This window comes from Phasianus colchicus, chromosome 1 (assembly GCF_987193195.1).
Source record: "Phasianus colchicus chromosome 1, bPhaCol1.hap1.1, whole genome shotgun sequence".
NCBI lineage: Eukaryota > Metazoa > Chordata > Aves > Galliformes > Phasianidae > Phasianus > Phasianus colchicus.
Window position 1 is genome coordinate 5,274,487 of NC_143436.1, and position 15,169 is coordinate 5,289,655.

Genomic DNA, 15,169 nt, shown 5'->3' on the forward strand with positions numbered 1-15,169 from the left:
ATAGCTATGAAAAGAATTTGAACCTAATGCAAGTTCAGAAACAAAGAAAGAGCTTTATTTCAAATGCAACCACAGAGCTACAGAGGACTGCATTTTGCCACATGCACAAGTACTGTGCCACAATATTTTGTTTCTACTTCTCTGGCGTGTGAGTATGACAGCAGTGTAAGCACAGTCCATGCTTCGTGTCTTTGATCTGAGAGCCAAAGTGCATTCACATTCACAGGAAGATATTCAAGCCACAAGCATATTTATAAGGAAAATGCAGTTAGCCAAAACTGAAATACTGCTGACCTGCAGTGGACTATCACTGCACATTCCTGTTGAACCTCGGAGTTAATCATTTCCTTTTGCTTTTGTTCTCTGTTAGGTTCATGGGCAAACTCAGCTGTCCCTGCACTTTGGCATTTCAGTAGTAGAAAGCTTTGTACTCTGAATTTAGTTCCACTATTGGTAATTGTTTAACTGGGCAGGTCCCTGGAGCACTTCCTAAAGTCTTTCCCTCTTAATACAAACAGTGTGGCCAACCATCCTGTTTTCTGTGTTTTTTCCATCAGAGCGTTTCCTTTGCTAGGAGTGGTCATTGCTCAAGGGCAAGTATAGGAAGACCCTGTTCGACCTTCAGCCAGCTGTGATCCTTTGCATGAAGAACAATTTGCGTAAGTCATTTTGCGTCTCTTCATCTACCTGCAGACTCCTCAGCCAGGATGGGCAACAGCTGCCAAAGTATTCTTGATTATAAACTTTGATATGTTTCATAGAATCTTAATGTGGCTTGGGTTGGAAGGGAACTCAAAGATCATCTAGTTCCAACCTCCCTGCCATGGGCAGGGTTGCCACCCAACAGCTCAGGCTGCCCAGGATCCCATCCAACTTGGCCTTGAGCACCTCCAGGGATGGGGCACCCACAGCTTCTCTTGGCAGCCTGTGCCAGTGCCTTACCACCATCTGAATAAAATATTTCCTCCTAATATCTAATCTAAATCTCTCCTCTTTTAGTTTAAAACCATTCCCCCTCATCTATCACTATTAGACTGTATGAAAAGTTGGTCTTCTGACTGCTTGTAAATTCCTTTCATGTACTGGAAGGCCACAATGACGTCTCCCTGGAACCTTCTATTCTCCAAGATGAACAAGCTGAGCTCCCTCAACCTTTCATTTTTTGTATTTTTTTTTTTTTTTAATACTGCTGTCCATAGAATGAGGAGACCACTGATTCTAATTCAAAATCATGCCTGCATTCCGCCATCACTGAGGCCTTCTGTTTTCTTCACTCCTAACAGTAAGGCACAAGCAAAAAGGGACAAAAACTTCTTGAATGTTATTAGGGCTGCTCCTTACTGTTTGCTAGAACATAAAGAGACAAGAAGGAGAAAATACTAGGTAAGGAACTATCTCCTGCAGAAAGTAATCTGATAGGCCAGATTGACTAGTCCTTGGCATATCAGGCAAAATCATATGCCTACTTACATACAGGTTTTCAAAAACTGTACTAGTACCAGTCATGTATGTCCTTTATGGCAATATGTTTTCTTTTTCCTGTGTCCTTAAGAAAAGATGTTGGGAGTTTTCCCCCTTCCACATTTGAGAGAATGGGCAGAATTTGTTTTTAAGAAGTATATCAGGTCATATAACCAGCTCTGGGGACAGCTGCCCATCATATAAGCTGGTACAGAACACATATCCTTCTGTCACCTAAACCTGAGCAAAGGTAGGGAAGAGGCTCCCTCGTCCCATGAATAAATACTAATATATTTTTTTACTACTACATGCTACAGGGCCACTGAATTCTGAATATTAAAATTAATCTCATTCCTACCTCCAGTAGGTGACATGTTATGAATGTACTTTTTGGCATCTCTTATATTATTTGGGGTAACTGGCACCAGCCGATCCTGCTGCCAGACCTTTATTCGGTTGGAAAAGCCAATGATATTGAAGTGGTCTTCAGGCCTTAAGTCCTGGAGGATTGTGAAGAGAGCTTCTTTGGTCTGAAAAAAGAAGAGAAAGAAGATCAGTAGGTTCAATGGCCAGTGCTCTAGCAGGCAAGAATCAATTCTTAAGACATTTACTGATCTTACAGATGTTTCTGTGTTACTGTTGGCTCATGAAGACATGACCCCTGGAATAATGGATACTGAATAATATTAAGTAATACCAAAATACTGCTAGATTTCTTCTAAAGCCCTCTAGACTTGAATTAAGCTGTAAGTGACATATGGCTAAAAGGGTTACTTAAAAGTTGAAACGCCTCTAAATATATCAAGGATGCATACTCCTTGTTCATAATTAGGATACTGATCGGCTCGTATATTCTCCAGTGAATAGTTTTAGCAATTAACAAATGTATAAGCAAATATATTCAAAAGAATAAGAAAAAAAAAAAAAAGTGACCTAACTAATTGCTGATTCTACCTGCTAGTCAGTTTAGTCTCAGGCATATTGTTTTTCCAGCAATATACCAGCATTATATAGTTCTGCTATTTGTCATCCCATGCAAATATAGGCATCCAGATAGAGCAAAGCTATTATCGAGCAGAGTTCACAGTGGGAGAAGTTAAGGTTCTTGTGTGATAGAAAAGACAGACCACTGTGAATTAGCCAATAGGAAGAGTGCAGATGTGTTCAGCCTTTCCAGTATGACCAACTTTGATGTATTATCCTGTGCCCGCATGGAAACAAACTTCAGCTGAGAAAAGATGCTCCCTGTCTGTTCAAACATACCCTGTATTTATATGCAAAACACATGAGAGGAATGAGGCAACAACTGTAAGCAGAAGGATCAGCAGCTTCTCAGCTCTGCCCATTTTTGGCCATCACTAAGCCTTTGAAATTCCAAGGAAAGCTCTGTGAGGAATAATATGGTGGACCCATTGGCATTTAAAGATTTCTCTCATGCCTATCAGAGAAATGCATGAAAGATTTGTCCAGAATTAATAGAAAGGATAATCAGTATTGCTGGAAACCATATGTTTCTAGGCCTGATGTTGCTATGCAAAGACAGTTTGGAGAAGTTCTCAAGGAACTGATCAGGCTGTGCCATCAGTATCCCTCTGGATTCTGCATGGAAGCTGATGATGCAACTGCAAACAAATTACCCACAACAGAGGAATCTCTAATCCTCCCTGGTGACTTGGCTTCCAGCCTGAGGTCCATCTGAAGTTAAAGGAAATATTTCCCTTAGCTTCCAACATTTCGGAGAGAGGTCTGAATTCCTCACTGCCTGCTTCTGTCCTCCATGTATTTTTTTTTCTCTCTAGGGATTGCAGGATTCATCCTCCTAGTAGGCAAAATCGTCTCTCATGTATACATAAAAGGGCACAGCAGCCATCACACAGTGGAGAAAAGGACACTTATGTTTATTACATTATAAAGACTGTGGTCTATTCATTTGTCCCTCAAAAACTGGAAACAAAGTAAGAAGAAAGTAAAAATGGAGAAGCTTCTATCCTGCATAGGTGTGATCAGGTTTTCATTTCAGCCTCTGCTGAGGAAAAGCTTGGACAGGATGGGGAAAAAATGAGACCACAACAGCTCCCTGCATACAACTTCACAGTGTGGACTGGGGATAGGCCTAGAAGGAATAATTTAGTGGGAAACCCCCCAAATCTCATTAGCCATACTATAGCTCTGATTATAATGAACATCACTTGACATTTCCCATTTCAAAAAGCCTTTTTTTGGTTGTTTTCAAATCTGTCAAATTGCACTTTCCTCAGAGGGATTTATTGGGCCCAAAAAGCTCTGTTTTTTTCCCGAGAACAAGGCAGAGGAAAATAATCTTGCTTTGGCCTTGTCACTGAGAGACTGCATCTCACCTCCAGCATGCACAGAAATTCCTTTTGACACTCTTGTCTGTATTCAGCCTAAAGAAAAGCAGAAACAATGCAGAGCAGCAGTGCAGTCTGTGTGTGCACATCACCCAAGCTAGAACTGCTGAGCTGAAACAGATTTTCCTAGAAAATGCAGCATTTCTCCTCCACGTCTTCACACAGGATCCAAATGTGGGGCTGGGACCATCTCTCTCTCCTTTCATACTCTCTTTTCTCTTTCCTTTTCTCTCTCTCTCTCTCTTTTTTTTTTTTAATAGTTAAGCTGTTTCCATGGAATTTGAGTCAGTTTTTACCAGGAAAACATTCTAACATCTATTAATACATACAGACAGGCAACCCAGATTCTGGCATCTTGAACATCTGTTTGTTTCTGTAACTTCTGTAACTATTTGATTTCATGTAATATAGATAAACATATATACACAAACGTATACGTAAAGTGTTTATGCACATGGTTTTGCTCCAAAGCAAGGAGAATATGAATGAGGCCTAACGGTTCATTCTCATGTAGCTTTTACCTCATCCTCAGTAAAAATGAAGGGTGGGATTCAGTGTTCTCAACTCGGTCATCAGAAAGCTGGGCACTTCATCTAATCCCTCTCTAAGGCAGAGGGAGATACCTCCGGAGAGTAATTCATCCCATCTGTTTTGGATAGTTTTTAGCATGGGATGACTCACTGTCTGGAAGTGCCTGTCCGCCAGCACTGCATCCAAGAGGCTGAGCAGCGCAGCTATGGAGAAGATGAAACTTACCGCAAGACCTAACCCTGTCCAGTTCTGAGCACCATGGCTAGAAGGAGCTGAACTGCTTCTCCATCTCTCCTAAAGTGCTCTGAATTGCCTGGCTCATGTTGTTTGCTTCCATCTCTCCTCCCAGCCCATAAGGATCATAGAATCATGGAGTGGCTTGGGTTGGAAGGGACCTTAAAGATCATCAAGCTCCAAGCCTCTCCTGTGGGTAGGGTTGCCACCCACCAGATCAGGCTGCCCAGGGCCTGAACCAATGTGGCCCTGAACACCTTTAGGTATGACTCTTCAGATTTATCCTGAGAGCCCTTACAGGGTGGCAATGCATGCATGGCTGACCATATCCCTCACCTATTAATGCACTGCAAGAGAGACGTGACTTCCTTCTGGAGGGCTGGATACAATTCAGGAGCTGACAGGCAAATCAAACTTTCAACAGGGAGAATTTCTTGGTAAAATTGCTTGAAATCTTTAAATACATCACAATGACTGAGTGCTCTAGAGGCCCAGCCCTTTGCTTCAGTCTCCCCAGCCTCCAAGAGAGGATTTAGAGCTCTTCGTGCAAGGAGTGCTTGGCAGCGGCTTCACTCTGGACAAAGTAGCCGGTTTCTTGTTCTGGCCTTGTATGGCCACAGCTGGAATCTCTCCTGTTTCTGAGCAGCCAAGGAGTGGGATTCCCAAGCTGCTCGGTGGATGGGGTCTTTGCAATTTTACTCCCGCCTGGCCCCAGTGAGTCACTGCACTGAAATGCATTCCAAAGACACTCTTCTGCGAGACAGAAAATTAACTATTTCTTCCCTGGTGAGGGTCAGATCATTCCCCCATGGCTGAGCAGATGATGCTGATCTCATTTTGGGGATAAGCTGAGCATAGATCCAGCGCACTCACAATGGGGAGGTCCAGTTTAAAAGTCCAACATTTTTGTACCAGGTGCTGTAAAGCGTAACACTTCTCCCAAAGCATTTGCCTGGCTAGATGCGTATTTGTGTGGAGGACGGAGCTGGAATTAAAGAGTGACAGAAAATAGCAATACTGACCAGCTGGAAAAAAAAATAAACCACTTTTGGCCAACAGGGAATTGTTTGTAGCTATCATCAACATGCTTTGAAACCGTATTTAAAGAGGAGAGTTTCCTCTTATTCCCTTCCTGCCCCCAATTAGCATAGATGAAACTGAGTAGAGAGGTGGAGACTGAATTGCCATACCAGTGCATTTGAGTCAAGAAACGATGATGCTGAATGATCTGTTAGTACAGCTGGAACCTTGGGCTTGAAACAGCTTCATCGCAGAGCCAGTGTCTGTCCTGGTCCAGAGCTGGACCAGAGCTGGACCAGAAAAATGGTGTAAGGCTGGGTGACAGTGAGTAGTTGGAAAATGATCACAGTTAATGTCTGTACTTCAGAAATGATAAGAACCTGAATATGGGTTTGTACTTATACATTGTATGTGTAGGTAATGTCCTCTCAAGCACATGAGGTCAAAGATGAGCCAGCTCCCAGCCACCATCCTTGCCACCTCCATTCTGATAATTGGGCATGCAACACAACTACTCCTCTTCTAGTTCATTCTTGCTATGGGTAAGAGAGTATTTGGGGCTGAGGTGACTCAGGACTGTCACAGGTTGTCACGGAGATGTGGTAAATGTCCCATCCCTGAAGACATCCAAAGTCAGGCTGGATGAGCCTCTGAGCAACCCGATCAAGCTGTAGGTGTGCCTGTTCTGTGCAGGGGAGTTGGACTACATAGCCTTTAAAGGTTCCTTCCAACTCAAACAATTCTATGACCCTCTACATCAGCAGGGTAGAGAATTCCCTGAGCTACACTCCAGTTCAGCTGCCACTTGTTACCTTTCTATCTAACCCCTTGGGCTAGCTCCACTTAGCTAAACATTGGTGGAACAAAGTACGGGAAAAGACGTGCTCCCTTGGGGCAGCTGAAAGCCTTAAGCCCTTTCTTGGGATAAAGAGCTGCCTCAGAGACATCTGGGATGATGTCAGACCATCTGGGCACCTCTTTGGAGGAATCTGAGCCTTGGTGACATTTCTGCCACAGTCTGTTGGTTGTTTGAGGAGCAGGGAGAGGGTGAAGTCTGGCTACCCTGGAAACTTGCAGTTCAAAGGGAGACAATGTATAGTTGTTTGATGCCACAGCATTGACAGACACTGGCTCTGCGATGAAGCAAGCACACAGTTCAAACACCTCATTATAATGCATGTCCCAGGCCCACATATTTAAATTTTCCACTGCCTAGGAGCATTTGTAAGTGTTCCATCCCAGTCCTACATCCCCTATGCAAAGTCTCATGCCAGCCCATAAAAATCAAAAGACTTTCAGTCCATGCTGAGTCCAAGTCTGTACAAGTAATGGCTGTCTCTGGCACAGCACTAACTCAGATCCTTTTGAAAATGACTTCCAGAAGCAGAGAAAGCTGTTCCTAGCACCCACCAGGCCTCTGTCTCCGAGATCACTTGGCAACATTCAGTCATGCCCTCATACCCTAACACAGCTGGCATCTGTCCTCACAGTGGCAGGACAACGCAACATCAGAACCAGTGATAGCCCTTTTCCAGATTTCCAGCCATCTCTAGGGAACCACGTGGGCTTGAGATCAAGGAGATTGAAGAACATGGATAGCAGAGAGGAAGGCATTAACTGAGGCTCTGGTGTGTGTCCAGAGAAGAGCAATGAAGCTGTGAAGGGTCTGGAGCATGAATCTTATGGGGAGTGGCTGAGGAAACTGGGATTGTTCATACTGGAGGAGGCTCAGGGGAGACCTTAATGTTCTCTACAGCTCCCTGAAAGGAGGTTGTGGTGAGGTGGGGATTGGCCTCTTCTCCCAGATAACAGCGACAGGAAGAGAGGTCATGGCCTCAAGCTGTGCCAGGGAGGGTTCTGGTTGGATATTAGGAAATAATTTTTCACAGAAGGAGCAGAGAGGCACTGACACGGGCTGCCCAGGGAGGTGGTGCAGTCACCTTCGAGAAAAGGGCAGATGTGGCACTGAGGGACATGGTTAGTGGGTATGGTGGGGATAGGTTGATGGTTGGACTTGATGATTTCAGTGGTCTTTTCCAACCTTAATGATTCTACGATTCTATGATCTGCAACCATATATTGAAAGAAAACACAAGTAGAAGACAAAATTTGACAGTAGTATCCTGTATTTAGCTAAAGAAATCACAACTACCTAGGTACCTCTGAGGTCTATCTACCCATTACTTTGGGATCTGGGTGCATCATAACCTTTATGTTGTCCTTCCAGGTCTCCTGAGAGAGTCCATATTTGACAAGAAAGTTATGGCACAGGACATATGCATAAAGGGATTTAGAAAGCCACAGCTCTGCCCAGTAAATTGTCTCAGAGAGCAACAGATGAGAGAAGAGCTCAGAAACCAGATCTCCTACAGCGAGAAGGAGAAAAGTACAAGTAAATATGTTGTTTGGCAATGCACAGTAAGGAAGCACAGGGAAAGAAAACAGATCTGGCCTTCCCCTCCCCAGCATCCTTCATGCTTTGGTTCATAATGTTCCGTTTCCAAACATGAACAGGCAGCCGATGAAGGGCTACAGCGGTGGCTTTTTTAGAAACATCTAAAACAGAAATACCTGATCCATTTGCCCATGATCTATCAGAGAGATTTATATGAGATTCATGTGAGGTCAGAAAAGGCCAGCATGCAAGATACGTCTGAAGTAGTACTGTTGAGGCCAGAGAAGGTACTGCTGCATAAGGTCTGGGATTCTGCCTGCGATCCCAGTAGCCAAGGACAAGGCAGTGGGAGCACTGTCAATTTATAGGGAGGAGCTGATTTGCCGAGTGAGCAAAGTCATTTTGGCAGTGTCATTCCTGCTGAGGTTTGATGCCCCTTCTTAGGAGGTTTTCTTTCCTCTATGGCCCATTTTCTTTCTGCCTACGTAATGCAAATCATGTGCCAGTTGTCAGCAACAAGGATTTTTGAACCAAAAATGGGTTTTAACCCAGAAGTGCATCATTGGATTATTTTGCCCTCTCCTGCACCCCTCACAGGGGGGGACAATCTACCCTTTCTTCCTCTGCAGGGAGTGTCCTACAGTTCAGGGACTCAGTCTCACCCCCTCCCCAACAATATATCTTTGTGCTTTCTTCCTGGCAGACACTGATGGCGTAACCAAGGAAAACTCCTTCACAATTCTAGACAACAAGCATTTTGTTTTATGCTGAAGCTATAGCTAAAGAGAGGGAGTTTGGTTGTAGAGCTCTGGACAATAAATGACTGTCTCTCGTGCATGTACCAGTCTCTCACCCCAAATCATCATAGATCACTTGCAAATCAACTGAATGTTGCTGACTCCCTGTCTGGCCTTAGAAAAGGTGCACAGCAGTTTCTCTCTGCAAAAGAATTTCTCCATCATTAGAAGGAACTGTCTCTATTGCCTATTCTATCGAGGAAATCGTATTGCACAACATCTGCTCAAGGTACTGAAGTAGTAAATTCCTGTTCAGTTGGAACTGTACTCTAGGGCATGGACAAATTTAGTTTTCATTTGGAGGTTCTGCATTTCTCTAGCACCCAATGGCATGGTGAGGATAAATACGTGAAAAACTGCAAGGTGATCTGATTTCTCAGCAAACACAGAGATTTTATGCACACAGAGGGCAGACTAGTTGCTAAGTCTTTGCAACCTGGCAGCAGTGTTGAGGATATAAATAAATGTCTGTACAAAGATTTAAGGAGGTGAGCTCCTATCAGTACCATGCATTATTACTTCAAGCCCTTATCAACAATGCAGTACGGATTACATCTGGAGCAGTAAATGTTCCTGTAAAATTAGTCAATGAGAAATGTTTGAAGGCTGCCTCACAATACCATGCTGAAAAAACTCCATAGGAAATAATGGGGATACCCAGACAGACAGCCAGACTGACACAGCAGTGTTTGAAGACCACAGTCTTGTTTTGCATTTAGCTCATTTTAAGTAGTGTCACATCATGTAATGCTGCAGTTGGACACTCAAACACTCCTCCATCAGCTTAACAGACAGTCTTCATCGAGCCAGAAGCAAAAAGGTCAATGCCAAGGGGACAGTACCCCACATGCCCTCAATACAGTTTGACGCCTCTCCCTCTGCCTCTGTCCTCAGAAGATGGAATTAGTGCATTAAAATCATTCCAAGAACTCTGGACTTCCATTCTCTGCCCCTGCCACAGAGATCGGCTGCACTGGGAAGAACTGTATGTCCAAGTAGAGGTTGAAAACAGCACAAGCCCTGGGTTTCTGCAACAATTAGCTGCTACCTTTCATTTATCCATGAAAGGGAATGCTGTACTTCCACAAAGATGAAATTATCCCTCCAAAGAGATCCTAACTCTGCAACCACTTATAGACTTTGCCCTTTTTCCTTCAGCTGTGAAACCTCGTCATTTTCATCTCAAATGACAATGATTGCTTGGAGAGTGGTTGGTTGGAACAATCTCTGTACTTTTGCTCAGAGTTAACACTGAACAGTGTAAAAGTACTAAACAGTTGTTATAAAAATAGTAAATTAGCCTGTTCCCACCTGAGAATGTGCCATACAGCCCTCACAGTCCTCCAGCACTTGCTTCCCTCTCATTTTTCCATTTCCAAATCTCAGCAGCTCCAGCTCCAGGATCCCCACTCTCCTAAGTCCTGCAAATCTCTGTTTCCAGCCCTTCCCCTGCCCACCTCCATCCCAAGCCACTGCAACAGACATGTCAGGCCAAATCTTTGCCCAAAATTCTGCAGAGCTGAGAAAAGAGCAGATACTTTGAAGAGTATCAAGTCACTACATCAGGTAGTAACTATCCAAGCAAAAGCTCTGTCTTTATATAACACAGCACCCACCTCCTGAATCAGAATCTGCCTATGAATACTGCTTGGCGACTGTAGTACTTCTTACTACAGTAGCATAAGGATGACTTCTTTATTGCAGGCTTCCCCAGAATATCCCAGGCAGTTATTTCAGAGCCTTGACTGTTCTTTACAGTTTGAGACAGATTGTCCCAGTTGGGCAATGCCTACAGTATGTACCCCGTAATAGGGTGAAGGGGTATTAACTTGGAAATAGCAGTGTTGCTGCAAGCAGTGTTAGACTAATAGCTCTTGGCCAAGATCAAATGTCTTTTAGACTCTGAGGCTCTTATACAGCCATAAGCCCAGTCTGTACAAAATTCTGCAAGGAGACAAGCAGAGGCAAAGAAGATAACCCACCTAACTTCAAATAAAAAATTCATGATAAAAACATGAATAGATGCCAGCTCTGACTCGCATGTATTGCTCCAGTAAACAGAAAACACAGTTCTGGCCTGGAAAGGACTGTGAAAAAGAGATCTAGAGCTTCACAGCATGTGTATGCCAAGGCCTTGAGCCATATTAATGGTCCTGATCAGCCTCCTCTGGGGCCTCTATCCATACCTCTACCCACAGGCCAGGTGGCCCCAGCCTGGGCTTTCAGTCCTAGTCTGAGCCCCAGGTACCTGTCTCTTGCTCTGTCACAGCTACTCTTGTTCCTGGTCACAGACCCCATTGATCTTGACTGATTTCCCAGCTTGATTTTCCCCCTGGCTTGTTATACAGATTTGCCTGGTGGTCACTGGGCTGTGTGGGGTCACTTCGGTGGGTTTGGCCTATTCTTTGAGGAATTCAGAAAAGGCTCTTTGGAAACCTTTTGGAGAACTCTCACTGTCTTCACAGGGTTTCAGATCAAGCCATAGCAGCACCTCTATGTCAAACTTTGCACTTGCCTTTGCTTCCTATTTGCTCTGAACCTAATTCAAGGACTTACTGTTTAAGGTGGGCTGAGGTTTTCTTAGAAAATGCTGTCCCTACGTCTACTGTCTCAGTGTGGAGAAAATCAGCTATTAGTCCTGAGACCAGAAAATGAAGTTTTCAATCGTGAATATCTGACAGCATCTTTCTCTGAACCTTGCTTGTTTCTTTGTGTGGCCCTGTCATTATTTATAAGTTTTAGAGTTTTGGAAAAGTAGATTATTCTGTTGCATGACAAGTGTTTGCACATTTTTGGAAGCTGGGGAGTCAAGGGCTATGTGGATCTGACAACCTATTTAGTGCAGTGGTTGTCATAATACATATCCACATCTAAAGAGAGGAGTGAGATAACACTGCTGTTGTGCATTCCTGAGTAAGTGGCAGCTGCATCAATTTAGTCCGTGCTGGATACAGTGCATAAAGTTCTTCCGTGTTTACTCAGACGATTACTTTCTAATGGAAGTGAAAAAGCTGACAAATCTTTTCTCTTTGCAGAGCTTTAGAATCACTAAAGGTTTTAATTAGGATTAGCATTTTTTCCAGAGTTCCCTGGTGGTTTAAGGTTGTTCTCCTGGACAGCAGCCATTATTTGGACTAGTAGTCAACAGGCCCAAAGCCAGCTCTGCGGCAACCAGCAGAAATAAGTGGAGCCTGAAGTGAGAACATTATGCATTGAGGTGCTTGTCTGCTCTCTTTCCACCCTGAAACTCCTCAGAGAGAGCCTGGGTGTTGAGTCAGAGGCACAGAAGGCATTTAGGGCTCCAAAGGAGCTCACATGGTGTGGGTCATGAATCAGGGGTGCCAACAGTGTTCCTTGGTTGGATGCAAGCAAATAAACTGAAGCAGTTGCAAACACACAGCAGGTCCCAGTTTCAGTTGAGTTCCTCCTAGCACAATTAACCTCAAAGAGAGTTACAGCCTGGCACACTACCATTGACAAGCTGCCAGGCTTGTGGTGTAGCCAACTGCTCAACTAAGTGTGTGGGCATTTACTGCCTGTGGGAAAAATAAGGTGAAATTAAGCCATGGTTGAAACAACTTCATTTTACCAAGTCTGCAAAACATCTGCAAACCCATCCTCTTGTGGGCACATTCATAGCTTAGAATGTGCCTGATGTGTAGCACTGGAACTCAGGCTGATAAGTCCTTTTTCATCATGCTGTCTGAAGCTGAGGATAATCATGTCAGTCACAAGGTGAACACATGTCTGGCCCATCTTTCTCCTAATTATACCACTGGAAAAGTGAAATGTCCTCTAGAACAAAACAAGCAAACAAACAAAAGCTCTAAAACAAAAGGCGCCCATAAAAATTAGGTCAGATTGTTCAAAGGATAAAACCATTCTGCTTCCTGGTTAAACCTGCAGATACAACCTGTTCCCCAGGCTCTTCTGACTCCTATTACAAGCAACTATTCCACAACGAGTTTACTTCCTCTCCACAAAGGAAGGAACGAAGATCTTGAGGACAGAAACAGGATGCCAATGGCATTGTGGCTTGTATCAGAAATAGTGTGGTAAGCAGGACTAGGGAAGTAATCCTGACCCTGTATTTGGCATTGGTGAGGCTTCACCTTGAGTACTGTTCAATTTTGGGCACCTCAGCACAGAAAGGACATTGAGGTGCTTGAGCAGGTCCAAAGAAGGGCAACAAAGCTGATGAAGGGCTTGGGGAATACGCCCTACGAGGAGAGACTGAAGGAACTGGGGCTGTTTAGCCTGGGGAAAAGGAAGTTGAGGGGAGACCTTATTGCTCTCTTCCAATATCTGAAAGGTGCTTACAGCAAGAATGGGGTTGGACTCTTCTCAGTGGTGACAGGTGACAGGACAAGGGGAAATAGCCTTAAGTCACATTACGGCAAGTTTAGGTTGGATATCAGGAAACACTTCTTTACAGAAAGGGTTGTTAAGCACTGCAATAGGCTCCGCAGGGAGGTGGTTGAGTCACAATCCCTGGAAGTGTTAAAAACCGTTTGGATGTGGTGCTCAGGGACATGATTTAGCAGAGGGTTGTTGGAGTTAGGGTAGTATGGTTAGGTTGTGGTTGGACTTGATCTTTAAGGACTTTTCCAACCTGAGCAATTCTGTGATTTTGTTTTATGATTCTAATTCTATTTTCCTTTCCAGTGGGACAGCAATAATGACATGCAGTCTTGAACACATTAACATTTTTTTCATCATCATATTCAAGGGTTTTCTCTTCCTGAACTTCATCTCCCTACCAGTGCTATAAGGTGAGTGTCAATAAAGTCACAGATCCTCAGTGGAGGAGCTGTAACACAGCTGAATTCACTAGACATTACCAGTTCAGAGGCTGTGAAAACCAACTCAGCTCTTGTGAGGCCCCATCTGCAGTACTACTTCCAGGCCCGGGGCTCCCAGTACAGGAAGGACATAGAGCTCTTGGAGCAGGTCCAGAGGAGGACCACTAAGATGATCAGAGGGCTGGAGCACCTCTCCTATGGAAAGGTTGAGGGAACTGTGCTTGTTTAGCTTGGAGAAGAGAAGGATCCGGGGAGACTTCATTGCAGCCTTCCAGTACTTGAAGGGAGCATATAAACAGGAAGGGGAACTGCTGTTTACGAGGGTGGATAGCGATAGGACAGGGGGGAATGGTTTTAAGCTGAAATAGGGGAGATTTAGTTTAGATATTAGGAGGAAGTTTTTCACACAGAGGGTGGTGATGTGCTGGAACAGGTTGCCCAAGGAGGCTGTGGATGCCCCATCCCTGGAGGCATTCAAGGCCAGGCTGGATGTGGCTCTGGGCAGCCTGGTCTGGTGGTTGGTGACCCTGCACATAGCAGGGGGGTTGTAACTGAATGATCATTGTGGTCCTTTTCAACCCAGGCCATTCTGTGATTCTATGATTCTATGTCTCTATGATTCTATGATTCTATGATATGAGGGGATGTCTCAAGAATCTCAATGTCTTCATTTAAGGTGATCAACCAGTCCCACTATGTGTGTTTGCAACTAGGTCTGGATGCCTTGTTGCTTCAAAGGCTGAAATATCTGAGAAATAAAAGAATGGTGTAAATACATAAAAGATCACATAGGAACTAGAAAGGCTTGGGAGATGAAAAATGAAAGTAAGTTTGTTTGTAGAACTGCAGGAAGCATGAAATGCCCCATTTGAGTCATGTTGCTGTTAATGTTGTGAAGGGAGATAATTGAAGATTACGATATCTTGAGTTGCTATGGAAAAGAGTGCACAGCTGATGTTTCTCACCCATGCTTTTACAATCCTAAAAACTTTGTGACAGTTACCATAACTGACCTGAACAACTTCTCTTTACAAGAGCCCAGTGTATTTTTAGCTGATCATGCTTGTGACTCAGCAGACAGAAATGAGGGAACACCATCCCACAGGAATTCCCAGCTCTCTATACTCTACCACGGATTACCATCACAGCTGCAGGAGTCTGAGAGAAAAGGAGGCATTTCCTCTGCTCAGATATATCTTGCCACCAGGGAACATGTCAATAATATAACAAACATCTCGATAGCAACAATTGGGTAAAAAGGCCACTGAGCAAACAGAAATCATGGCTGCGACTGGTTTACCCAAAGAGACCTATTGTTCAGTCACTCCCAGATCTTGAGTATTCCTTAGCTAATCTGCAGTTTGAATTGGAGTATTTATTTAGGTTTTGTTTGCTTTGTTTTCTTTGATTGTCTGTTTATGATTTAGGCCATAACTCATTGAAGTTTTGGGTTTTGGAGCAGTTAAAATCAGAGGATGTTAATGTTTACTGAATAAAGCACTCATACATAACTTGCCCATAGTTCTCCGTTAAAAGAGTGTATCTGAGGCAACAGGCGAA

At 43.9% G+C, this 15,169-nt stretch overlaps 1 protein-coding gene across 3 annotated transcripts in view; it reads right to left on the reverse strand.

Annotated features, from left to right (window-relative positions):
- ITIH5 (inter-alpha-trypsin inhibitor heavy chain 5) overlaps nt 1-15,169 on the reverse strand; it is a 67,649-nt gene that overhangs the window by 32,029 nt on the left and 20,451 nt on the right. For all 3 annotated transcript variants that reach the window (XR_016463737.1, XR_016463732.1, XM_031591456.2), the window contains exon 8: nt 1,820-1,991. Coding sequence is in view for 1 of the 3 variants with exons in the window: in XM_031591456.2 (XP_031447316.2) it covers nt 1,820-1,991 (172 nt within the window). In the remaining 2 variants the exon portion in view is untranslated. The remainder of the gene's footprint in view (nt 1-1,819; nt 1,992-15,169) is intronic.